This window comes from Protopterus annectens, chromosome 3.part1 (assembly GCF_019279795.1).
Source record: "Protopterus annectens isolate FY-2018-M chromosome 3.part1, PAN1.0, whole genome shotgun sequence".
NCBI classification, from domain to species: Eukaryota; Metazoa; Chordata; order Ceratodontiformes; family Protopteridae; genus Protopterus; species Protopterus annectens.
Genome location: NC_056732.1, coordinates 1842223079 through 1842249789, shown reverse-complemented (window position 1 = coordinate 1842249789; position 26711 = coordinate 1842223079). Strand labels below are relative to the sequence as shown.

Here is a 26711-nt window from a genome sequence, read left to right as displayed (position 1 = left end):
ATTATTTCTGGATTTGTCTCTGATTTGTTAAGAGCTGTGCCAAGCAGTGTATGTAAAACTAACAAATACAGCAGCAGAATGAAGAAAGTTGTAAATAAATGGGACCAGGTTTGCTCTGTATTACATGCAGCACAAATTATACAGTAAAAGTGCATCTCCTAGGAGGACGGAGTGAAAAGGTGCCTGTACCGGCCTATCTCATGAAATATGTAAATAGGTCACTCCTTCTACTGCCTTCTTTGCAACATGATCTCATGAATATTAATTACATTGCAGTCATGTTGTAGGGACACATGTCTTTGGTGCACAGGAAGTGAATCTTATTTCACTAAAAGTTGTTTAACAGGTATCTGTTTTCTTTGCAGGAAATTGCAGAAATATTTTTTTCCTAACTCCTAGAATTTCTTAAAGGCTTAATTGCAGAATCATGAAGTTGGAGGTAAGCACTTCTTAGCTGGTGAGTAAGTTGCTTTCTGTGGATTGATGTCTTTTGTTGTAATTCCTTACTATAAAAAGCAGTAAAGCTGTTTATTTATGAGTAGTGAGTGCACTTTGTGTATGGGCAGGAATAGAGGGACATGAAGCTTTAGGTAAGGAATTATGAGCTACATAGTTACAGATGAAATCATTTTATGTGTATAAATACATTTTTTATTTCTGATCCTGAACAGTTAGGGGCAACATGTCCCTGCGGTTTTTCCCTTTTCTGTTCCCTATGTAGCCAAACTCTGTAGTATGTATTGGCTGGAACAAAGCTAGGTCTGTGAAGCTGAACATAAGAAACACATAGGGTATTTTGGGAACTGTTTTTCTATGCACAGTTAGATTGTTTTGATTTAAAGAGTACAGTTGGACTTTGTAAGTGCATTGTGGCATTTGACAGCTTCACTGCCACAATGCTGTTCTGCAGCTGTGTATTCTCTAAACTTTTTTATTAAGCGCACCCACATGTAAATACATTTATAGACATTAATGGACATTATTTTGAACATGCACATCGGTACATGTATTCACATATTAGCCTTCAGTGACTGCACAAGGGCTAAAGTAAAAGTTATACTTCTGGGACCTTATGGCAATAAATTTGAATTTACGGGAATTTATTGAAAATATCTGCGGAATATGTTTGGCCTGAGGCAGTTTGGAATGTTTCACCATCCTGGATGCACCATACACTGCCCTGGGAAAGATAAGGGAATTATAATGACTGTACAGAGGCAAACATTTGTCAATGCCAGATGTTCGTTTGAAGGGCACTAGTAAATTAGTATTTACAAAGTAATGATACATGATGCTTAAAGGGTATATTTCCAATGCAACATTTATTCTGGTGAGTTAGGACTGTTATAAAATGAATAAGAAGAACAGATAACTTAAGTTACTATGCATCCACTGATACATCTTGCTGTACAAGGATGACTATTTACTTTGCATTTTATAGTAATAAAGAAGCAACACAGTTTTTTTAGACTGAAAGTCAAAAGCAGCATTTAACAACAAAGTTCATTCCAGGTGGAGACAAAGTATTTTAAAAGAAATGACATAATTTGTGTGTGTTTACTATTGTTTTTTCACCCATTCCCCTATTCTTACAGTTTACGTTTATGTTATGGTGTCCTGGTGACTTTTTTATATCACTATGTCTCTGTATTTGTATATGTATGTAGTAAATTAAGGAAGCATGCACCCATAAAGGAAAGAATCAAACCGTTTAATAGGCACAAAGCCTTCAAGTGAAATAGCTCTTTCTGTAGTCAGATTGAGAAAGAGTTACTTCACTCGAAAACTTTGTGCCCATTAAACAATTGGATTCTTTACTTTTTTGTGGTTGCATGCTTCCTTAATGCCTTGTTTTTTTGTTTTGTGAGAGAAGCTTTTGTTTGTTTTATGAGGTTTTTGGATATAAATGTATATAGTGAGATGTTCACATAGCTCTGTCAGTTTCTGCATATTCTGAGGACTAAAGATACCAGATGGTTGTGGGAAAACTATGAGGTCTTTATATACTGAGGGCTGAGGAGTGTTGTTTGTAGCTTTATTGGTACTGTAGCTCATGGATGGTAGAGTTGCATTTCACATTAGTTACTTGGTACTGTAGCTCATGGACAGGGGAGTTGCATTTCACATTAGTTATTTGGTACTGTAGGTCATGGATGGTAGAGTTGCATTTCACATTAATTACTTTGTACTGTAGGTCATGGATGGTAGAGTTGCATTTCACATTAGTTACTTTGTACTGTAGGTCATGGATGGTAGAGTTGCATTTCACATTAGTTACTTTGTACTGTAGCTCATGGACAGTGGAGTTGCATTTCACATTAGTTACTTTGTACTGTAGCTCATGGACAGTGGAGTTGCATTTCACATTAGTTACTTTGTACTGTAGCTCATGGACAGTGGAGTTGCATCTCACATTAGTTACTTTGTACTGTAGCTCATGGACAGTGGAGTTGCATTTCACATTAGTTACTTTGTACTGTAGCTCATGGACAGTGGAGTTGCATTTCACATTAGTTACTTTGTACTGTAGCTCATGGACAGTGGAGTTGCATTTCACATTAGTTACTTTGTACTGTAGCTCATGGACAGTGGAGTTGCATTTCACATTAGTTACTTTGTACTGTAGCTCATGGACAATGGAGTTGCATTTCACATTAGTTACTTTGTACTGTAGCTCATGGACAGTGGAGTTGCATTTCACATTAGTTACTTTGTACTGTAGCTCATGGACAGTGGAGTTGCATTTCACATTAGTTACTTTGTACTGTAGCTCATGGACAGTGGAGTTGCATTTCACATTAGTTACTTTGTACTGTAGCTCATGGACAGTGGAGTTGCATTTCACATTAGTTACTTTGTACTGTAGCTCATGGACAGTGGAGTTGCATTTCACATTAGTTACTTTGTACTGTAGCTCATGGACAGTGGAGTTGCATTTCACATTAGTTACTTTGTACTGTAGCTCATGGACAGTGGAGTTGCATTTCACATTAGTTACTTTGTACTGTAGCTCATGGACAGTGGAGTTGCATTTCACATTAGTTACTTTGTACTGTAGCTCATGGACAGTGGAGTTGCATTTCACATTAGTTACTTTGTACTGTAGCTCATGGACAGTGGAGTTGCATTTTGCTGTAACATGGTATTTCTCATCCTGCTGTTTCATTAATACACTAAGGAAAGCATCTTCTCTGTTTGTTTGCTACCAGTTGTTCCAGATTAACTGACTTTTCTACACCTCTGTTGGGGGCTGAAGTTTAGGACGGCCTGGTGATATTTGTGTCATGCTTACATGTAATATATTGTTTAGTAGGCCTTGACTCTGGAAGCTTACTCTGGGACTCTGCCTTTTTACCTAAGAAGAGACATCATTCATGTTCAGGTGACTGACATCTCAGGCAGGCACTTAGGGACTGGCTAAGGGGAATAGTGTTCATTGGTAAAAGAGTTCTGAAACCAGCTGGCAAACTAGCACTTAGCAGGGCTTTTGTACACCTGGGTAAGGCATGAAAAAACAGAAATGATGTCTAATTTCTACTGTTAGGTAGAGCTTCTCACCCATCTGAACCAGGTTCTGCACATCAAAGCTACAGTTGCTAAGTACCTGTTTGCTGATATTGCATTATTGTACATGCCTGGGTAATAACACGCACAAACTGAAGGCTTCTACTACAAGATCTTATAAACAAAATTAGTGGAAATGAAATGCTCTGATACACATGCTCAAAAACCTAAAAGAACATTCATCCATTTATAGTTTTTGAAAGAAATTTCTTTTTTACTATAGGCAAGGCAAGTCCCTCTGCAACCTCCATTTGGAGGGTAAGCCTCACACTCCAATTTTAAATATTTCCGCATCATAGCTGTGCAACACCAGGGAAAGGAGGAACTCTCCATTACAGCTTAAAGTGTTCTCAAGCAAAGTGTTTTTTTTGTGCTTTCCTGATAAAGTAATTGAGATTCACTATCCCAACTAATAAGCATACATAGTTAAAGTGATTAAAGGGATTTGCACAAACTGACAGTGTGGTTTGGATATTATCATAGAAACATGGGGTGGTACAACTCGCAGACAAAAATACAGTATGTGTAGGGTTTTATTAGGGAAATGTTGAGCAACAACACACACACAGACTAAGGGTGTATGAATAGGGATATTGTTGAAAAATGGAGTCATAACATATATGGATTAAGGAAAGTGTAGAAGGGTGTTTATTTAGACATCTGCAGGAAGGACATACAAACACAGGGGTACTGCTGGTAGAAGGTTAGAGGGTTACTCGAGAAACATAAGACAGTAATGCAGACCAAGCTGAAATATGAGTGAGAGGTAATTTTACAAACATGATGCAGTGGCAAATACAGAAAAGGGGGTATATGGGTAGATTTTTACTGTACAGCCAAGAGACAGAGGCATGCATAGACTAAAGGAGGATATTTGTAGAGGTTGTTGCAGAAATTTAAGGCAGTAACACAGACATAAAGGGGAGTTATCGATAGACAATTACTGTACAAACCTTTGACAGTGGCAAGCAGAGCAAAAATGGGAATACAGGTGGATGCTTTATTGTAGAAGCCAAGGACTGTGGCACAAATGGATGGAAGCAGACGTACAGATATGCTTGTTGTAGAAACATTGTGCAGAGGTAAATTCACAGACTTAAAAGAAAGGGAACTATTGGTAGGATTTTGGTAGAATCCTGAGGCAGTGGCACAGATTCAGTACAGTGGCATATAGGCTGACCAAAGATTATCCTTCTAATATCACACTCAGCAGGCAAAATCTAAAATGTAAAACTCCTTTTCCGGAGCAGGAACTTCTCCCCTTATCTCTCCCAACATTATGATCGCTACAGGAGAAGGAATCTATCTAGGCCATGTCTATGCTTTGGCAGCTAGTACATTTTACTGATGCCAGGCAGATCGAGAGGTGTGGGTTCTATCCTCACACCAGCCGCATGTTCTAGCAGTGTTGGTGTTGTATTGCACAATGGGGGCAGTGCATTTAACTCTATAGTCAGGCACACTGATGTTCCACTCACCAAACTAAACAAGGAAAAAGTTACTGTCAGCTGCCTGTCAGGTGCCAGGATCCGCCATATAACGCATGCACTCAGGTCACTCCACAACAAGTACAAATATGACTCTGTCATTGTCCATGTTGGTGTGAATAACCTGAAACATACCTCCCTGGACTACATGAAAAGAGACATGGAAGAGCTCTCTGATCTTGTAGCCCAGGCCGGTATGACCCTAGCCCTGAGTAGCATCCTGCCATCACCCAGAATGGCACCACAGTACAAGGACAAAATGATTGACTTTAACAATTGGCTAAGCTTCTGGTGTCATTCTAAGGGAATCCAGTATCTGTCTGCCTGGGATGACATGATCGACAGACCACGCTGCTTTGCCAGAGATGGCATGCACCTGTCGCCCTTGGGATTCCGGATACTGGCAAAGGCTCTTGCCACCCCTATAGTGCCTTTTTTAGGCAAGGTTCAAATGACAAATTCACCACCGTAACAGGTACAAGCAAGCAGAATCTGAGGGTAATGCTACTCAATGCTAGAAGTCTAAACCTCAAAATGCACTCACTCGAGGCACTCCTTAAAATGGAGAACATTGACATCTGTGCAGTGACAGAGACCTGGTTCAAAGCTGCAGAGAGCACCCCTGGATTACCAGGCTATAATTCATACCACACCTTTCGGCCACCAAACCCGGACTGAAACACTAAAGGTGGAGGTGTGTCCATATTCATTAAGGATATCCACACCTCCAAGCTAGTTGCTCAGCATAATGCATCCGAGATAATCCAAGTTCAACTAACTCTGGGCAAAACCGCAATCCAGATTGTAGCTTGCTACAGACCCCCAACTATGCTGCAGGATTCCCACTCCTCTTTTCTTGATACACTCGAAAATATTAAGGTGCAACCCAGCACTCTAATAATGGGTGATTTCAACTACCCTACCATTAACTGGGAAAACTACTCGTGTACCAACTCTTTTGCTCAACGTTTTCTGGAAATCATCAATTCCAACGCTTTGGATCAACTTATCCACACCTCCACCAGAGGTAGCAATATCCTAGACCTGGTCATCACCAACATGGGTGACCGGTGTTCCACACCAGAGGTCAGCTCCTCATTGGTCAGATCCGACCACAAGCTAATCACCCTAGACATCCACATCCCGCTCCCACCCCCCATTAGGAAAACGACCGTAACAGATTTCTCCAAAGCCAACTTCACGCTTCTTAAGACAGAAGTGGCAAACTTCATGACACCCATGCAGATGGACAATAGAGGTGCGACTGCTGAATCCTACACAAATGCACTTTATAAGCACTTACACGAGTGCATGGATCATGCTATCCCTAACAGAACCAAGATGCTATCCTCCAATAAAAGGAAGCCAATCTGGTGGTCTTCTGCTATAAACAAACTCTACAACAGAAGAAAGAAACTGTTGCAAAAAAGAGCAAAATCCCACAATTGGAGGAACTCCCTGGTCAGCCTCAGTAAGAAGCTGAGATCCCTCATAAAATCCTCCAAAGCTAGTTATGAAAAAAAAATTGCCACGGATTCTAAAGACAGCCACAAAGCATTCTATAGCTATGTCAAAAATCTCAATGGCAACACTCAGATCTGCTCTGAGTTACAGCACAATGACACTAAATATACAGAACCATCTGATATTGCCAATATCCTGGCAGATAGGTTCAGTGCTAACTTTACCCCCTCTCACCCCCTAAAGGGCCCATCTTTATACCGGAAGAATGCAAAGTTCCTGTAATCACGGCTGCACAAGTAAAAACTTCACTCTCCAAAGCCAAGAACACAGCATCCATGGGACCTGACAACATCCCAGGCTGCCTTCTACATGAACTACAGAATGAACTGGCACCCCACCTAAGTACCATGTTCAATCATAGCCTCACCTCAGGCTTTGTGCCCATTGAATGGCGCACCGTGACAGTTATCCCACTCCACAAAGGGGGGGCCACAACAGACCCTGGGAACTACCGCCCCATTAGCCTGACGAGCCTTGTCTGCAAGGCCTTGGAACGTATCATCATGGAACTCATAAACAAAGACATTGGAGATCTCCAAACCCTGTACCCCACACAGTTTGGGTTTGTAAAAGGCAGATCATGTCTCCTAAACCTGATAGACTTCTTTGAAGTAGTCACTAAAGCCATAGATGAGGGTAAGGTGGTTCACACAGCCTATCTCGATCTCACCAAGGTGTTCAACACCATCCCCCACTCTGGAATTGTATATAAACTCACTAAACTAGGTATAAATCCCTATGTCACAAGATGGGTTGCCAACTGGCTTACTGAAAGAACCCACACTGTGAAAGTAGCAGACTCCAAATCAGACTTCAGACCAGTGACAAGTGGAGTACCGCAAGGTTCAGTCCTGGGTCCTCTCCTGTTAGCCTGTACTTCAGAGAAGTAGATACCAAACACAGAAGGTCTTTGGCTAACTAAATTCTACCTATACATCCTATATCAGCCATGTAATTTACATCTGGGAGCACACAGGGGCTCTGGACTAAATGACATGGTTCCCCTAAAACCAATATTAAAAGGAAGGAGAATTAAATGTTGATTTAGGATGTATAAGTAGAACACATTATGTGGGCTGTGTTATATAAAATATATTTTATAGAAGTCAGGATGCGTTTATATGATGTTTAGGTGTAATAGTTCATGCCACACTATATAACATGTTATTTATGTTTTTTTATTGTTGTATATTTTTTACAAGCTGAGACCATGATGTTTTAACAATTGTTTCTTTAAACTTTAATTGATCTTTTATTTTAAAAAATGGAGGGAAATTCTGGGAATATGATTGGTTTACTTGAATGTCTTTGGTATATTTATATAAGATGCTCATATGCTTTTTCTTATGTGTCTGATGAAGTAACTTATGTTATGAAAGCGTTTACGCTGAATAAACGTTTGATATTTAGAGTGGAGCTGTTTGTTTAATACTGGTTGTTACAGCTACCTTTTCTTCATTCTTTTGGGATTTGGTTGTACTTTATTTACTCAAGCTACCTGCTTTTTGGGACTTGTTCTTGGGACTGTTGTTACATGTCTCTTTTTATATTTATTGTCTCTGTTACCTTTATCAGTTCTTTTACAGAACTTTTTGATTTTTGCATTGCCAAGAGACATTCTCTGTTTGTGGGACATTTTCTTATCCTTTCAGATTACATATTTTTTCTCTGCCTTGTATTTCATCTCAGCTATAACTAGTCTATGTGAGACAGTATCCATGCAGAGTCTCCTAGATTGGCATCCTTTGTCTGACGTTCATGTGATTTCCTGCTTTGAACTTCATAGCTGTCTTTCATCGTGTTTATACAAAACATTTTGTAGAGCGGTATAGCTGTTAACATTGTTTTCATTCTTCCAACATTTAACTCATTTGCAAACCTCACCAGATATGTCTTTGGTTTTAAACTTTTTACGTAGTTCTCTTACTCTTTTATATTGCATTATATAACTTTGTCTCCAGACTTCCCAGTTTAGTATTTGCACCACCTTTTCATGTGATTTGTTAGACAGAACTCTACGGGAGTATTTTATTTATTCCTACATTTTCTGTTTCGTGTACACTTAATGTCACAGGGATTAGTCTTCACCATTAAGTGCATTGAAGAAAACATTCAACAACAATGCTTAATAGTTTTCAGGTAATTCGTACATACTTACTTACCTTGTAATTTGCCTTTGGTAACAAATAACTTTCCTCATGTGCACATTCTGTAAGACATTGGGAATTATTGGGAATTATGTCCATCTTTCTTTAGCATTTACCTTGGCTAGAGTTTTCTTTTAGTTTTTACTGATTGATTTTTATTTGTGACCTTTTCAGTCATTGTTTTGGTTTGTTAGTTGGGATATTTTGCAGACACCCTAATGGCAATGGACATCAGCTTGGTATAACAGCCCTGTGTTTCTAATGCTTAGTCAAACAGTCCACTTGTGCTGTGCTGATGAGGCAATAACAAGGCTGAAACATGCATGTCCACAGCTAGTGGGATTTGGCTTTTACTGGCCTGAATTTGTCCATTAAATGACATAAGAAAAAAGGCATGGGCATTGAGAATTGCCATATAGCTGAAACACCTGATGTTCATTAGAGTCATTTGCATGTGCCTCTAATACAAGAGGTTTGAGGGGGTCACTCAGTGGAAATTGTAGGTTGGCTAGAGTTTTATTTTTTACTGATTGTTTTTTCCGTGTGACCTATTCACTCATTGTTTTAGTTTGTTTATTAACATTGGGATTATCCCATGCTCTCATTAATCTAAACTCTCTAAATGTCTCTCCTCAACATCCTTTTGCTTTCTAAAATGTTAAAATATTCTGTAATCTAATTGTCTCCCATTCCTCTTCACTTTCCTGAGCTCCTAAACAAATGTTAACATTACGTCCTGCAGATACAAATGGAAGTCAGGCATTTCACATTTTCTCCACGGTCTTAATCATTTTTGTAATTCTACACATACCTATTACAACTCATATTTATCTTCTGAACCTACTTTATCTGTTCCCCTGGTGGAAGATGTCCAGACATGTATACTATCATTGGAAGTATCCTCATCTGTGTCATGTTTATTCATCCCACTAATATATGAGATTTACTAAACCATCTGCTCAACAGGCCATTAACATGAGTCAGCAACTCACTGCAATTTCTTTGCATTGTCTGAGCTGAAGTCCTTCAAACTTGTATACCCAGATCCTTAACACCCTCTTTCTTCCTGTCAGCTCTTTTATTTTACCTTCCCCTGTTCCAGTTCTGACTTGCACAGTCTTCATCTTAATACATTTAAGTGCTGAATTCATTCTAAATTATTTACTTACATCTTATTACATTTAAGTGCTGAATTCATTCTAAATTATTTACTTACATCTTATTACATTTAAGTGCTGAATTCATTCTAAATTATTTACTTACATCTTATTATATTTAAGTGCTGAATTCATTCTAAATTATTTACTTGTCCTCAGACAACCCAAACATCTTCCAGCACTAGATTCAGCCATTCTGTTGGGAACATACAGACTTTCTCAAGCATAAGGGGTTTATTCCCAGTTCAAGACTACTTATTTATTTGGGACAAACCTTACATGGTACCTTTTATAAGCACTCTTGCGCCCTCTGTGCTAATACCTCTGTCATTAAAACAAATAGCGTAGGGGACATCGGGCACCTCTACCTTGTACCCCTCCCTACCTATACTGTCCTTATTAATTACCCTTTTACTAATAATGTCACCTCAAGGAAGCTATACAGTGCTTTTATCCACCCCTTAAACCTTGGCCCTACACTTACATCTTTCAGAGTCTAAATAGAATTCCCCAATTAGCCATGTCAAATGCCTAATGAATATCAAAAAAGGCAGTCCATGTCTATTCCCAACTTTCTGATATCCCCTAGATAACACATTTCATCAACTGCCACCACTCTCTTCCACTGTCTTCCCCATAGCAAACCCTCTCTACCCTATTCCTATTAGGCTACGGGTAATACCTTCTATCCTCTTGATAAAAATAGAGGCTAAAATTTTGACATCCATATTAATAAGGGAGCAAGGTGTGTACCTCCATGTGCAGCTCTGATGCTAGTAAGAGACAGTCATAGCACTCCTTCTATTTATTAAGTCATTATATGTCTCTGATGGTAGGAGGTACTGCCAGCTTTGCCAGGAGAATTAGGGCAGTGGATGTGTAAAACATGCCACCACAGCTAGCTGGAATTTTGTAAATTAATTATATTTCATTTGTATATCAAACCAATTTGTACAGATTGTGTTTAAAAATGTATTTGTAAAGTTGATTGTGTTAAAAGTATCAACAGTATACCTTGCTGAGAAGAAAAGAAGTCTACATGTATTATTGTAACTTATTTAAACTACTAGGCCTAGGCCACAAAGATGTTATCTTACAGTTCTGGTTGCAGCCAGAGACAAATGTCAGGGAAACCAAGTATTAGGAAGCCTTCTTTACTGTCTCTAGCAGGAAGCTAATTGCTACTCTAGAAGGATAGTGTGTGAAAATTGTTTTATGACTTCAGGCAGCTGCAGCAGATATGAACAAAGCTCTGTGTGTATAGTACCACATAGGTGCTAAAACCCTGGCAACTGCTAGTGATGGAGAATAGTGCGGGAAACAGTATCAGGTGTCCAGATGTATGTGATATAATTCTGTACAGAAATAATGTTTTAATATTAGAGGAGACATAAGTCTCAGGAGCATTCAGCATTCTGTCTTGGATCTGACAACAAGGACCTCTTACCCCCACATTATCTTGCCTTGTTCTATTTCAGTAAGTAACTTAACTAGGGAAGAGTAATTCTCTCTAGATTAGTCAGGAAAACATAGTGAGAGTAGTACTGTTTTTCTATAACTGTGTGAAACTTTCAGTTGGTGTTATTTTTAATATTTCTTGTGATCGAAACTCTGGTGCTTACTGTAAATAGATGTTTAGTATGTTCGTGTTCTTTTATTATGTATTATTAAATATATTTAAACATTTCATCATGGCTGGTCCTTTTTGGAAAATATTTAAGTTTTGAGAATATTTGTATATTTATTTGGTGACAGCTCTGGCCACTCCTGAAGCCTTGCTGTTCAACATTACAATTTGTATATTAACTTGTACATACTCTAATTGGGTAGCCTTGTAAGAGCCTTAAAGTAGCTGGCAGGGGTTCTGGTGGCAGTGATAACTACCTTATAGCCTGGGCAGAAGGGGCACAGCAGGTGATTCTGTCCCAGCCTTTCCCAGGAGTGTGTGTGCGCATGTGTGTGTGTGTACACATGCAAAGCAAATCTCAGAGTTTGTGTCAGCTGCTTGGAGCAGGGACTCAAAGCATTGGTTTCACAGAGAGGGTGTAGCAGAACTTACAGCTTGGAACCCCAGTTAAGGACTCAACTCTAAGCTGTACCAGTGTGGAGTGTTATTGGGGGTCTGGACAGATGTAGAGAGGAACCAGCCCCTGGACTGAGCATGTTCCTTGGGTGCTCTTAAAGGAAATTGTGCTTGATGCAGAGAGGTCTGCATCTGGAAATACCGAGTGTATCCATTTGTATTCCAAGTGAATGACCCTCTCCAATATCAGTGGTGAGCATTCAGACTTCTTGATTACTGGCCCAATATGATGACATCACAGTGTCATACAAGTATATGTTTTTTTTTTTTACTTACTAGAGTTTCCCATCTGCTAAATAAACCTCCAGATAGCCCATCTTCTAGAGTCTTCCTTACCCTCAAACACCTTTATACTGTGTCACCAGCTCCAACAAAAACGTTAGCTCATTGTTCTGTAGCTTTTTCCCCTCACCATGGCATTGAAAACTTCTCACTCTTTCTGCCTTATCTTTCCATGGTTCCCTAGCTGGATGTATTATTACAGAAGCTCCACATTATTTCTGTAATACCTTCCTTGTCATAGCTCACAACATTGTCTTCCACGCTCAGTCCTTCTATTTTTCTCTCCTGTAGCTTCTATGACAAAAGCTTCTGATTTCTTCTCATGTATCCCCCACAAATTCACCTTATCTGCTACCCCTTTTCTACTGCTGTAGCCTCTGTCTCCAAAGGTTATCTTAACATTTTCTTCCCTCATACATACTTCTGATCCCTTCCATCTCTTAGCTTTCACACTGTTCCCGTATGTATGATCTTAGATTGATATCCCAACAGACTTACCTCAGTACTCTCCTTCATTCCTCCAAATCCCTCCAATGACATCATCTTCCCTTTCCCACCACATGCCTGTCTTACCTATTTCCTGTGCTGGGTTCATCCCCAACACCTCCTTCAAAATCCTTTTCACTTTCTAATCACCGTTCCTCGTCATTCCACAACCAGGGTTTCGACCTCCACAATTTTTCTGACTCGCCATCTTCCTTCACCTGCAGTCTCACTAAAGCAAGATCCAACAGTTTCTTCCCCTCTATTTCCACTTCCTTAACCATGCAGAGTATTTCCTGTCTAATAAGAATACTATCCAGTCTACTTGCCTGCTTCTCTTCCCATCTAGGAAAAGTATATTGGCCATTTCTTTTTTGCATCCTCCTCTGTATGTCCACCCATCCCTCATATCCTACACTGCATGTCCACCCTTCCCTCATATCCTCCTCTGCATGTCCACCCTTCCCTCATGTCCTCCTCTGTATGTAGACCCATCCCTCATATCCTCCTCTGCATGTCCACCCTTCCCTCATATCCTCCTCTGCATGTCCACCCTTCCCTCATATCCTCCTCTGTATGTCCACCCATCCCTCATATCCTCCACTGCATGTCCACCCTTCCCTCATATCCTCCTCTGCATGTCCACCCTTCCCTCATATCCTCCTCTGCATGTCCACCCTTCCCTCATATCCTCCTCTGTATGTCCACCCATCCCTCATATCCTCCTCTGCATGTCCACTCTTCCCTCATATCCTCCTCTGTATGTACACCCTTCCCTTGTCATTCTCCCCTCCCTTCAGTATTTTCTGTGCTTTCCTATTCTTCTCCATTCTTCCATGTTTTATATCCTGTAGGGAATCTACAGTCATATTGAAGTCCACACTGATGGTTTCAAATGTGTTTCCCCTATCAAGTCTGTATAGCTCTTCATAAAACTCCCTGAAGACTTGGGGAGAACCTTCATTTGGACTGTAAATATTTCCAGTCTTTTCAAAAACACTTCCCAAACTACTCCCACCTATAATGAAAGTCTTCTTGGACATTGCAGACTTTTGCCTTTAAACATTTCCTCAGGAGAATCATCACATCTCCTTTCCTTCCTTCTTTCACTGTGCTGGAGCCAGCAACACACCACGGTCCCCCATCTCCTGCGCTTATTGTGTAAGGTCTGTGCACACTGTCCCCCCATCTCCTTTGCTTATTGTGTAAGGTCTGTACACATTGTCCCCCATCTCCTGTGCTTATTGTGTAAGGTCTGTACACATTGTCCCCCCATCTCCTGTGCTTATTGTTTAAGCTGTGTACACATTGTCCCCCCATCTCCTGCGCTTATTGTTTAAGCTCTGTACACATTGTCCCCCCATCTCCTGTGCTTATTGTTTAAGCTGTGTACACATTGTCCCCCATCTCCTGTGCTTATTGTGTAAGTTCTGTACACATTGTCCCCCATCTCCTGCACTTATTGTTTAAGTTCTGTACGCAGTGTCCCCCCATCTCCTGCGCTTATTGTTTAAGCTTTGTACACATTGTCCCCCCATCTCCTGCACTTATTGTTTAAGGTCTGTACACCTTGTTTCCCCATCTCCTGTGCTTATTGTTTAAGCTCTGTACACATTGTCCCCCATCTCCTGTGCTTGTTGTTTAAGCTCTGTACACTTTGTCCCCCCATCTCCTGCACTTATTGTGTAATCTTTGAACTCATTGTCCCCCATCTCTTGCGCTTATTATTTATGCTCTATGCACATTGTCCCCCCATCTCCTGTGCTTATTGTTTAAGGTCTGTGCACATTGTCCCCCCTTCACTTATTGTTTAAGGTCTGTACACCTTGTCTTCCCATCTCCTGCGCTTATTGTTTTAGCTCTGTACACATTGCCCCCCATCTCCTTCACTTATCATTTAAGGTCTGTACACACTGTCCCCCCATCTCCTGTGCTTATTGTGTAAGCTCTGTACACATTGTCCCCCCATCTCCTGCACTTATTGTTTAAGGTCTGTACACATTGTCTGCCCATCTCCTGTGCGTATTGTTTTAGCTCTGTACACAGTGCCCCCCCCCCCCATCTCCTGCACTTATTGTTTAAGTTCTGTACACCTTCTCTCCCCATCTCCTTCACTTATTGTTTAAGGTCTGTACACCTTGTCTCCCCATCTCCTGTGCTTATTGTTTTAGCTCTGTACACATTGCCCCCCCATCTCCTTCACTTATTGTTTAAGGTCTGTACACCTTGTCTCCCCATCTCCTTCACTTATTGTTTAAGGTCTGTATACCTTGTTTCCCATCTCCTTCACTTATTGTTTAAGGTCTGTATACCTTGTTTCCCATCTCCTTCACTTATTGTTTAAGGTCTGTACACCTTGTCTCCCCATCTCTTGTGCGTATTGTTTTAGCTCTGTACACAGTGCCCCCCCATCTCCTGCACTTATTGGTTAAGTTCTGTACACCTTGTCTCCCCATCTCCTTCACTTATTGTTTAAGTTCTGTACAGCTTGTCTCCCCATCTCCTTCACTTATTGTTTAAGGTCTGTACACATTGTCCCCCCTTCACTTATTGTTTAAGGTCTGTACATCTTGTCTCCCCATCTCCTGTGCTTGTAGTTTTAGCTCTGTACACATTGCCCCCCCATCTCCTGCACTTATTGTTTAAGTTCTGTACACCTTGTCTCCCCATCTCCTTCACTTATTGTTTAAGTTCTGTACACCTTGTCTCCCCATCTCCTGCACTTATTGTTTAAGGTCTGTACACCTTGTCTCCCCATCTCCTGTGCGTATTGTTTTAGCTCTGTACACAGTGCCCCCCCCCCATCTCCTGCACTTATTGTTTAAGTTCTGTACACCTTGTCTCCCCATCTCCTTCACTTATTGTTTAAGGTCTGTACACCTTGTCTCCCCATCTCCTGTGCGTATTGTTTTAGCTCTGTACACAGTACCCCCCCTCCCATCTCCTGCACTTATTGTTTAAGTTCTGTACACCTTGTCTCCCCATCTCCTGTGCTTATTGTTTTAGCTCTGTGCACATTGCCCCCCCCATCTCCTTCACTTATTGTTTAAGTTTTGTACACCTTGTCTCCCCATCTCCTTCACTTATTGTTTAAGGTCTGTACACCTTGTCTCCCCATCTCCTGTGCGTATTGTTTTAGCTCTGTACACAGTGCCCCCCCATCTCCTGCACTTATTGTTTAAGTTCTGTACACCTTGTCTCTCCATCTCCTTCACTTATTGTTTAAGTTCTGTACACCTTGTCTCCCCATCTCCTGTGCTTATTGTATTAGCTCTGTACACATTGCCCCCCCCCCATCTCCTGCACTTATTGTTTAAGGTCTGTACACCTTGTCTCCCCATCTTCTGTGCTTATTGTTTTAGCTCTGTACACATTGACCCCCATCTCCTGCACTTATTGTTTAAGTTCTGTACACAATCTCCTAGTTATCCTTTCCCCTTTTACTGGATGTCATATTCCTCCTATATTTCATGTAAGCACCATTAACAGTGTCTCATGTATCCCCCCTTAGTCCCCCAAGCACTACTATGAATGGAGTTTCACCTGTCTGTGGGCTGAATCTATCCATATTCTTTGACTCTCCCTAGATGTATACATGGCAGATCGAGTCTTCTCAGCACACATGCCGAGTTCTGCTTGCATCCTACTTAGTCATGCGCTTCCTTCCTTCCTTTGTTCAAGACTCTATATTTCCAAAAAATGAGCTCTTTCCCATCCATGGATCCAGTCCTCCCCTTCTGATGCCCACTGTTTTACAGCATAATATAAACGAGCCTATGTCGCCTCCCTATATGTTGTGCTACCAGACTTCCCTGGGTTGTACTAGCAAACTACAAATGTTAAGGCTGGTGCAGACCCATGAATAACATACTCAACACCATAACTATCAAATGTGTGAAATTCACCTTACTGTCATTCATAAGTTCGAGGGTAAAGATGCAAAAGTTTAAAATCGCGAGTGGAAATCCCGTCACCTCCAAAATGTTTACATTTTAGCTTGTGTTTGTGGTTTTGAGCATCTCTGTTTACAGTTGGGTCGCACTACAGTTGGAATCGGGAAATGTACCTCTTTTCCTCACTGCAGTGCGATCTCAGAGTTAGAATATATAATTAGCAGGGGGTGTGGGGGATGCAGGCCCCTGCAAAACAGTATAAATGTGTATGACTTGTCAACAGTGTTTTTCACAGATGGTGAGTGGTACAAAAAATGCCGAATGTCAATTCCTGTCTTCTGAATGATTTGACATTCAGAGCAGTCAACATGACAGTTTGCAATGTTTTGGTACGGTGATGTGAACATTTGTGAATAAGGTTTTCATTATTTTGATACAATAAGCATTTATTCTAGCACTGCATAAAGGTGGCACCTCTACAGATATCTTTAATTACTACCCTATAACCATTATCTCCCTTGTCTCTAAGCTCCTTGAGAAATGCATTCACGTACAACTTCTAAACTTTCTTAAAAACCAAGTAGCCTGTCCAACACAACACAGTTTTAGATCAGGTCATAGTACCATGACTGCCTTGATATCTTTGCTGGACATTGTCAACAAAGCCTGTGATTCAGGCAAAAGTGTTTCTTCCCTATTTTTAGACTTATCAAAGGCTTTCAATGCAGTCTTTCACCTGTTACTTCTAAACCAATTTTCAAAGATAGGTATTTTCCTCTCCCACTCTTAATTGGTTTACAGGTTACCTATCAGACAGACAGCGGGCAGTTAAATGGAAGCACTCCCTCTCCTCTTACCTTAATAACCCAACTGGTGTCCAGCAAAGCTCAATATTAGGATCACTCCTCTTCAACATCTTTATTAATCTCCAGTCATGCATGCAGTGCTGTCTAATACATACACAGACGACTCTACCGTTATCTGTTCTGCTAATTCCACAACTAATCTTCTGCAGATCACTCAGGTAGCCTTCACCTCTATTGAGACCTAGCTAAGCACAGTCACCTCTCACTCACTCCTAATAAAACCAAATTATTTCTAACACAGTCTAGTGTGGAAAACACCCTCATAACAAAGTCCCAGTTTTCTGTACTCTTTCAAAGCAAAACAATAATAGAAGTTGTTACTTATGCTAAATTACTCAGAGTAATCATTGATGAACAGCTAAAATTTGACATGCATATACAGAATAATGTAAAAAAAAAAATACACCAAAAGCTAGGCATTCTTTACAGGCACAAATACTACCTTAGTTCCTCCACTAAACAAGCCCTTGCTACCACCTAGCTACTACCCTCACTCTTTCATGGTGCTCCATTACTTACTAACCTACAGTTGCTCCCCTAAAAAGCAAGCTTGAAATGTGTTATAACAAAGTTGCCAATTTGCTACAAATGCCAAACATTCCACCCGTCACTGTACTACTCTACACTCCCTTAAGTGGCTTGAACTCCCACACTCTCTGTCTTACCTGCAACTCACAGCTGCACACAAAGTAATTTACAAGCCCTTAGCTTGTCCTGCCCTCACCTCACTGTTCACCTGCTATCTACCTAATTGGGGTGTCAAATCTGAAAGTCAGCACCTTTTACAGGTATACAAGCGCAATCTAGCTGCTGGACAGCTTCTTTATACTTTTTCTGTAGCCAAATCTTGGAATGCTTTATGACTACCAATCATATCAATACAAAACCTCACATAATTCAGAACCTCTTTACAAGATTACTCCTCTTCAAGCTGGATCTGCTCCTGCACCAACCCACTTTTAAAACATGACATACCCGACTCTCTGTGTATCCACTTCTTCCTTTTACTGTTTCTTCTTCATTCCTACTTTTTAATGGCCTCCAGCTAGACAATGTTGTGTGCACACTACTTTGTGTATTGCAAAAGCATTAGATTTGTTAGTCTTTACAACTGATTTGTTATGCACTGTTTACCTGTACATTTCATTTATCTCCAGTATACAATAAGTTTATTTTTACTGTATTATTACCTCATCCTATCTTTTCACAGTAATTTATTGTTATTTTCTCATCCATGTTTATGTTTATGGATCTTTGCAACTGTTAAATCTTGTCACATGTCTTATGTTATGTATTGATTTTGGAGCTTTTCTCTCCAGGCCTCCACTGAAAATGAGCTCTTACTGGTCCAGTGGACTATCCTGGTAAACAAATGTCAATAAATAACTAAATAATAAATATATGTCACATATAGAACTGGTTTTGCATGCTTGGGACAGTTTAAATAGGGCAGACCTACACTGAACTTACATAAGGAAATACCACACTCTGATCAAGTGGCCAGGTAATACCACACTCTGATCAGGTGGCTAGGTAACCGCACACTCTGATCAGGTGGCTAGGTAATAGCACACTCTGATCATATGACTAGCTGACAAGATGCTTGCAATCGTCAAGTGCCCAAAGAATTTTTGTATAAATGTTCAGCCAGTAAACAGATGTGATTACTTTATTAGTAAAATTAATTCAATAATAAAAAATGCAGTAGTTTTATATGTATATATATATATATATATATATATATATATATATCAGTGGCATAGTAACAAATGAATCTTCAGAAAGTTAGTTTATCAAACTAACAAATAAAATAAGCATAAATCATTAAATAAAATTCTGAAAAAAATACAAGATCTGGCACCACAAAAATGATTAGAAATGCAGTTACATACATAAACTGAAGTACCATCTGTGTTGTTCATTCATGTGGTTTGTTTTGCTTTGAGCACATTTTCCAGGCTGTCTTGGATTGGAAGGGGCCTATCTGCACATTTGTGAGCGAATTGTGTTTGATTGGCTGCGCTGTATGTGGTTTCATGTGGTTTGTTTTGCTTTGAGCACATTTTCCAGGCTATCCTGGATTGGAAGGGGCCTATCTACACATTTGTGAGAGAATTGTGTTTGATTGGCACCTGACTGGTAAAGGGAGGCCGGTCTAGGGCTTGGAATAAGCATCCTCATTGGTCCTTTTGAATTTTTCAGGTTTTAGCTTCTGGTATTTAGGTCCTACATCTGAGCAGGTTTCTGCTTATTTGCACATCATACAGCACTGCACACAATTGTGTGCCAACACCGGACAGTTAAATTCAACAAATTTTCCCTTAAAACCCAGACAGAAACATCCATTCATCAAGCTCCACCGTGATCATTTCCGAAAAGCCACTCCTAGTGACATAAGTCTTCAACATAGTATTATGGACAATTGGACTACCCTTGTTTCTCCTGCCAGCCTTGTTGACATAGGTCTCTTGTGGCAGTGTAGCAATTGCCTCATGCACACAGGCAACCCTCTACTAATAACACCATCTTGTGTGGACTGCAAGAGATGTATTTACACCAAGAATCTAGAATCCATGCTCTTTTTCACTTAAAGCAGACAGAGAAGGTTGTCAGTTCACCCACCACTACATATTCACGTAGTACCACTACTCATACACATAGTATGCATCAAACATGTAAATCCACATACGCTGAGTTTCTCTCAAAAAACTTACTGAAACACCAGAGACCTCCAAAACACAAGTCTACTACAGTTAACACAGTCTCCACAGCACCCATGACACATAGCAGCACCAGTGTCTCACCCACCAAGCCCGCAAGGCGTAACACTCAAAAAACAAGTTTTCTTGTCATTGGAGACTCAATAGTGAGACACATGGATGTCCCAGTCATGGTCAGCTTCCTGTCCGGTGCCAGGATTCACGAAATCACGGATGCACTCAGGTCTCTCAGTAACAAGTACTGTTATGACTCTGTCCTAGTACATGTTGGTGTGAATGACCCGAGATGTACCTCACTGGACTATATGAAGAGAGACATGGTAGAGCTCTCTGAGTATGTGTCCCAGGCAGGTATGTCCCTAGCCTTGAGCAGCATGCTACTCTCACCTAGAATGATGCCACAGTATAAACAAAAAGTGAGTGATTTCAATAACTGCCTTAGTTTTTGATGTCATTTCAAGGGGATCCAGTTCCCGTTTGCCTGGGATGCCATGGTCGACAAACCTCACTGCTTTGCCAGAGACAGTTTTCACCTGGCACCCCTAGGCTTTCAGTTTCCGGCAAAGGCTCTTTCCTCCCCCATAGTGCCTTTTTAGGCAGGGTCTTGAAAATAACATTACCGACATGACTTAACCAATCAGAACAAAATAAGGGTCATGCTGTTAAATACTAGGAGCTTAAATCAAAAACTGCACTCCCTAGAAGCACTTCTATCACTAGAAGATGTAGATGTCTGTGCAGTCACAGAAATCTGTTTTAAGGCCTCAGAGCCTTCCACACCTTTAGACCACAGAAAGAATGTGTGAAAACCAAAGGAGGCTGTGTTTCAGTCTATATTAGAGACAAATTCACCTCACGTCTAGTTAGACTGGACAACTCACAGGTTTTTTGTACTCCATGGAGTTACTCCAGGTCCAAGTTACAGTGAGCAAGACTGCCATTCAAGTCCTGTCCAGTTATAGTTCCCCTCCATGGGTCACAACACCCACAAAGCCTACTTAACCAAACTGAAGACAATCCAAATTTTACCAAACACACTGGTTATGGGGGATTTCAATTATCCCACCATCAACTGGGAAACCTACTCTAGCCCGAACTTGCTAGCACAAAAGTTCCTTGACTTTCTGAATTCAAATGCCCTGGAGCAAGTTGTCCATACCCCGACAAGAGGAACAAATGTAGATCTGATCCTCACTAACATGTCAACAGGTGCACTGCTGCAACTGTTGGAACCTCATTATTGGAAACTGACCACAAATCAGTCACCTTCGAAATGAAGCTAACACCAGAACTCACAAAGGGTGAAATCAGACTAAAAAAACTTCACCAAGGCAAACTGTACCCTCCTAGGTGAAGGTATAAATGCATTTCAAGCCCCACCCCAAGCTAAAAGTGATAACTACCCTGAAGCTTACACTAAAGCCCTGTACAATTACTTGCATAAGTGTATAAACTCTGCTGTACCAGATAGAATCAAAGCCAGAGCCCCAAGAAAAATCAAGCTGCCATGGTGGATTTCCAGCATCAACAAACTCAGTAAAAGCAAAAAGTTGCTGTCCAAGAAAACAAAGACAAGGACCCAGCAATGGAAAAAAATACCCTCCTCAGCCTTAACAGACAAATATGACAACTTGTCAAATCATCCAAGAGCTCCTTTGAGAGAAACCTAGCAAGTACCGCCAAGGATAACCTTAAGGCCTTTTACAGCTATGTATGTAACCTAAAGGGTAGGAACCAAGCATGTGCAGAACTGGTGGCCAATGGTATCACACACACTGACCCCACAGAGATAGTGAACCTGCTAGTGGATTAGGTTTGGTGACAATTTCACTCCCTTATCCCCTCCTAACTTACAACAAACCCTCCCCCAAAAACCCTCACCTTGCATATCTGAAGAGCAGGTCCTCAAAGCCCTGTCCAAAGCAAAGAACACAGGCTCTGTGGGACCATATGACATCCCAGGCTGTCTTCTAAACAGGCTAAAACATGAACTAGCATCACCACTAAGTACCCTTTTCAATTATAGCCTAACCACAGAGTTTGTTCCTGTGGAATGGAGAACAGCTACAGTTATTCCCCTCCACAAAGGTGGCCTAGCAACAGACCCAAGGAATTACAGACACATAAGTCTGAACACCCTCATCTGTAAGGCCATAGAACATATTGTTATGGACTTTATAAATAAAGTCATAGGTGACCTCTAAACCCTGGACCCTACCCAAGTAAGCTTCGTGAAGGGCAGATCCTGCCTGTTAAATCTGGTGGATTCCTTTCAAAGTGTGACCAAGGCCATTCATGAGGGCAAATCTGTACATACAGTATACCTCTACTTGGCAAAGTTTTTCGACACAGTCCCACATTCAGGCATTACTGATAAACTTAGCAAACTGAATGTAAACCCCTTTGTTGTAAGATGGGTTGCCAACTGGCTCACAAACCGGACACACACTATCAAAGGGGGTGACTCTACATCAACTAGCAGACCTGTTACCAGAGGGGTACAACTGCCACAGGGGTCAGTGCTGGAGCCTCCTACTGTTTGGTATATGCTTCTTTAGAAGTTCAGGTCAAAACAAAAGGGGTGTGGTTGACCAAGTTTGCAGACGACTGCAAACTAAGTGCAATCATTGAATCCCCAAATGATGTCAGTATACTCCAGGATGGTCTCACACAGACCAACGACTGAGGTCTTAGTCACGGTCTCTAACTGAATGCAAAGAAATGCATCATCATTCCCTTCGCCACAAGCAATGTCCCTTCATGCTATCAAATCAATAACTGTACCCTAAGTAACCACGAAGTGGTAAGGGACCTGGGATCACAGGTTGACCACGACCTTAGCTTCAACCACCACGTGTTTGCTGTTGTATGGAAAGCTTTCAACATACCTGACTTGATTAGTAAAGGCTTCACCCAGAGAGCAGAAGAAGTTATAACCCCCCTGTACTCTGCACTTATTCGGCCCATAATTGAATATAATGCCTCATTCGGTGTGTACCATACTAAGCATCTACAGCAATTAGCGAGACCTCCGAGGTGTCTAACAAAGAAGATTAAGGGCCTCCAGCATGTGCTTTACATGGACTGACTAAAATCCCTGTCACTATACTCCATATCATATAGACTTCTTGAAGGAGACTTATGCCTGTCCTACAGTGCAACCCAAACCTAATGAACTTACTGCATATCTGTAAATCAAATGGGTCTAGGACTACCCACTCCAGGGACTTAAATATGGCCTGCGACTTAAATAGGATATGCTGGAGGGGACAGATTTATCTCCCAGCAACTGCCATGTCTTTGGAACAGGCTACCAATTCATGTGAAACAGAGCACCTCTATGACACTGTTCAGGAGGAACCTGGATGAGTGGATGGGGCACCGTAAATTCTTACCGAGCATAGAGCCCACAATCCTCCTGGACATGGGCAGTCATCACTAAATGCAATCTTGGGTATTGACTAGTACTTCTACAGTATTACATTGGGTTGAAACGGCTAGGCTTAAAATGACCTATGGGTTGAAAGCCTAGTAATCTCCTATGATCCTATGTGCATGCCATAGTAACTGCCTCTTTTTATTTTGTAACCACTTGTATTGCACTGTAACTGAAAAGTGGGAATGTTTTTGTTTAACTTTGCACTTTGAATATTCCACTGTTTCTATGAAAAATATCATGATTATTGAATATACATTTTCATTGTACTGCAGCATTTTTACTTGGACACTTCTGAATGGTGTTTTACTGATGTTCATCATTATGGTCACTGCTGAAATAGCCTAAACTTATACGGGTTGTATCCTGCACAGGATACAACAGTTGGCCAGCTTCCAAAGCCTCAGGGCACCTCACACACCCAAACCATTAGTCAGCTCAAGCTGACCTGAAGAAAGAGTGGCTTCAGCATCAAGCCCCTCAGAGCTTTCCTGCCACCAAAGAGCTCTCCTATTGCAGGCAGCCAAGGACTGATGATCAGTTAACATTTTTCATTGCTGGGTAGATAATTTCTTTCAGGGAAAAAAAAACATCCACACTGTTTTTAAAGGATTTTCTTTTACTGAAACTATTTCCAGAAGGAATCAGTTGTTTCAGTGGGCACATAATGGATTTTTACTGCCTTGAAGAAGTATAACTTACTACAACTGGATTTTCCAGAACCTAATACAATTCCTCCTGTTCTTTCAGCTTTGGGGAATGTTTTTGTCACAGTCTGTAACTTACCTGATAGCCTCCCTGCTGTCTCAAAGTAAGCAGATAGGTTGGATAGAGTTTATATATGTTATAAATTTTTATATAATAATCCAAGATCAGACCCAACAGCTATTGCTTTAGTTGAAACAGCTGCTGCTAAACATCTAGTTTAATATCAATCCCTCACCTTCTAGCAAGGCTTGGAAAGTTTTTGATAGCTTTGGTGAAAAAAAGTGTAATCTTCTGTACACTTCTTAGTTGTCAAGCTCACGCATTATATTTTATGTTTGCCTCTTTTGAGAACATGAAGAATATTTTGGCACCTGTTTCATCTTCTGAGGACATATTTTGTGTAACATGATTGCTTGTGTGTCTCAAATGTCTACCCATGGTTTGAAATGCGCTTATGATTCAGCTGCCGCCACTCCTGTTGCTACTGCTGTTGGGACTGTCATGAGGAGAATACTTTCTCAACCAGGGAATTTCTCAGGATTCTGGGTCTCATGTTTTCTATGATTCTTATGATTCCTATTGCAAGATCCCACATGAGAAAAATTCAGTGGTACCTAAAATCTGCATGGTCCCAAAATCAACATCACGTGACTTTCCAGATTCCAGTTTTGGGGTTTGTGAAAAGGGAGATATTTTAGTGGAGGCCAAATTTGTTAGAATTCAGGTCTCCTGTTTTCCTCTCCAGCTCCAGCACTGACTGTAACAACAAACACTTCAGACTTTGCTTTGTGCACAATACCTATGGGATAAAATGGCAGTGTCTTTGGAACAAGAAAGACAGACCAAAACATGTACATATAAAAAAAAAGACACCAAAACATGTACATGTAAAAGAAATGTTAACACTTGTAAATGCTGCTAATTATCTCAACCATCTATGGTCCCTAGGACCACTACAGGTGTTTACAGACAACATCACAGTGATGTGGTACATAACCAGGGGAGGGGGGATAGATCTTACCCTCAGTGCAGACTATCAATGGATGGGAAGCCTGGGGTATAGAGTTTTAGCACAATCTCTCTCTGCAAGCATCTTACATTCTGTCAGAACAAAATTGTGTGACAAACAAACTGAGTAGGACCAGGACATACCTTAATGAATGGAAATTAAATTAGGGCATCTTCTGGGAATCGATCCAGCTGTGGAAAAAAGCCTCCACTCACAGCAATCAGTTGGTAAAAATTCTGCTCTAGGACTACATGCAAGAATGCCTGGATGACAGATGCTTTTTCTTTTCCTTGGACAGAAATGTTCCTGTATGCCTTTTCACCCTTTCCATTAATATCCAGGGCCATTCTGAAGATTCAGAAGGAATTTCCAAAGATCATTGTGGTGATTCCTTTTTGCTCCAGACAGCAGTGGTTCTCCTTTCTTTTGGAAATGGACAGGGGCAATTACCACAAGCTTCCTCACAGACTGGATATACTTATACAGAAAAAGGGGTGCTTGATACATCCTGATCACAAACTACTGCAACTTACTACCTTGATGATACAATCTTAACTTTTAGGCACCGTTTTTTTGAGGATGTACTGCAGCTATTAAAGGAGCCAAGAAAACCTGCTGCTTGAAAATCAGATATTAGTAAATGGAAAAGATTTTATAGTTGGTGCCAAGACAAGAACCAGCACCCTCTCAGGGCTGGAGTTTCAAGACAAGAACCAGCACCCTCTCAGGTCTGGAGTTTCTCTGGTTCTACATTATTTGTATGAGTTACTGTCCCCTGGTCTGCCTTACTTCTCTGTCAAGGTTCATTTGTTGACTATTTCAGCACATCTGCCCATGGATACCCTTCTTTTAATGTAAAATCACAGAGCAAAATAAATAAATTTATTGAGGACTTTCATTCCAAAAGTAAAAACTTCTTCAGAGTGAAACATCTCACACGTTAACCACTTATGTAAGTAAATAAAAAAATGGTAGTGCTATTAATCAATGGACAATCCTATGAGACTGAAACAAAATGGCTGCTATGGAAAGATAGTCATTTAAACCAAGTGAAACATCACTACTTAAAAGAATCTGTCTGTGCAGTTCTTCTGAGAAGCAGGGAAGTTTTCCAGTCCTCACCCCTAAAGTCCTTGTCTACTTTCTCCAGAATGAAAAACAAGAAATTTTTTAAACCTGTGCAAACCAGGGAATGTTTTTAAATAAAGGATTTGTGTTGTCCTTATTACAAATGCTGGTGCAGTTTTCAATTATCCTTTTCTGCAGTTTACACTCTGTTTTACCAGTATAATACACTGGATATGCTTTGGGCAGCTGTGGTGATGCAGCGGATAGTGTTGCTCCCTCAGAGC

General features: G+C 40.7%; 1 protein-coding gene across 2 annotated transcripts in view; it reads left to right on the top strand.

Annotated features, from left to right (window-relative positions):
• Window positions 1-319: 319 nt before the first annotated feature.
• The window catches only part of LOC122798743 (gastrula zinc finger protein XlCGF57.1-like), a 203781-nt gene continuing 177389 nt past the window's right edge, over window positions 320-26711 (top strand). For both annotated transcript variants that reach the window (XM_044067844.1, XM_044067843.1), the window contains exon 1: window positions 320-439. In XM_044067844.1, coding sequence (XP_043923779.1) covers window positions 428-439 — 12 coding nt within the window. In that variant the 5' untranslated portion in view covers window positions 320-427. The remainder of the gene's footprint in view (window positions 440-26711) is intronic.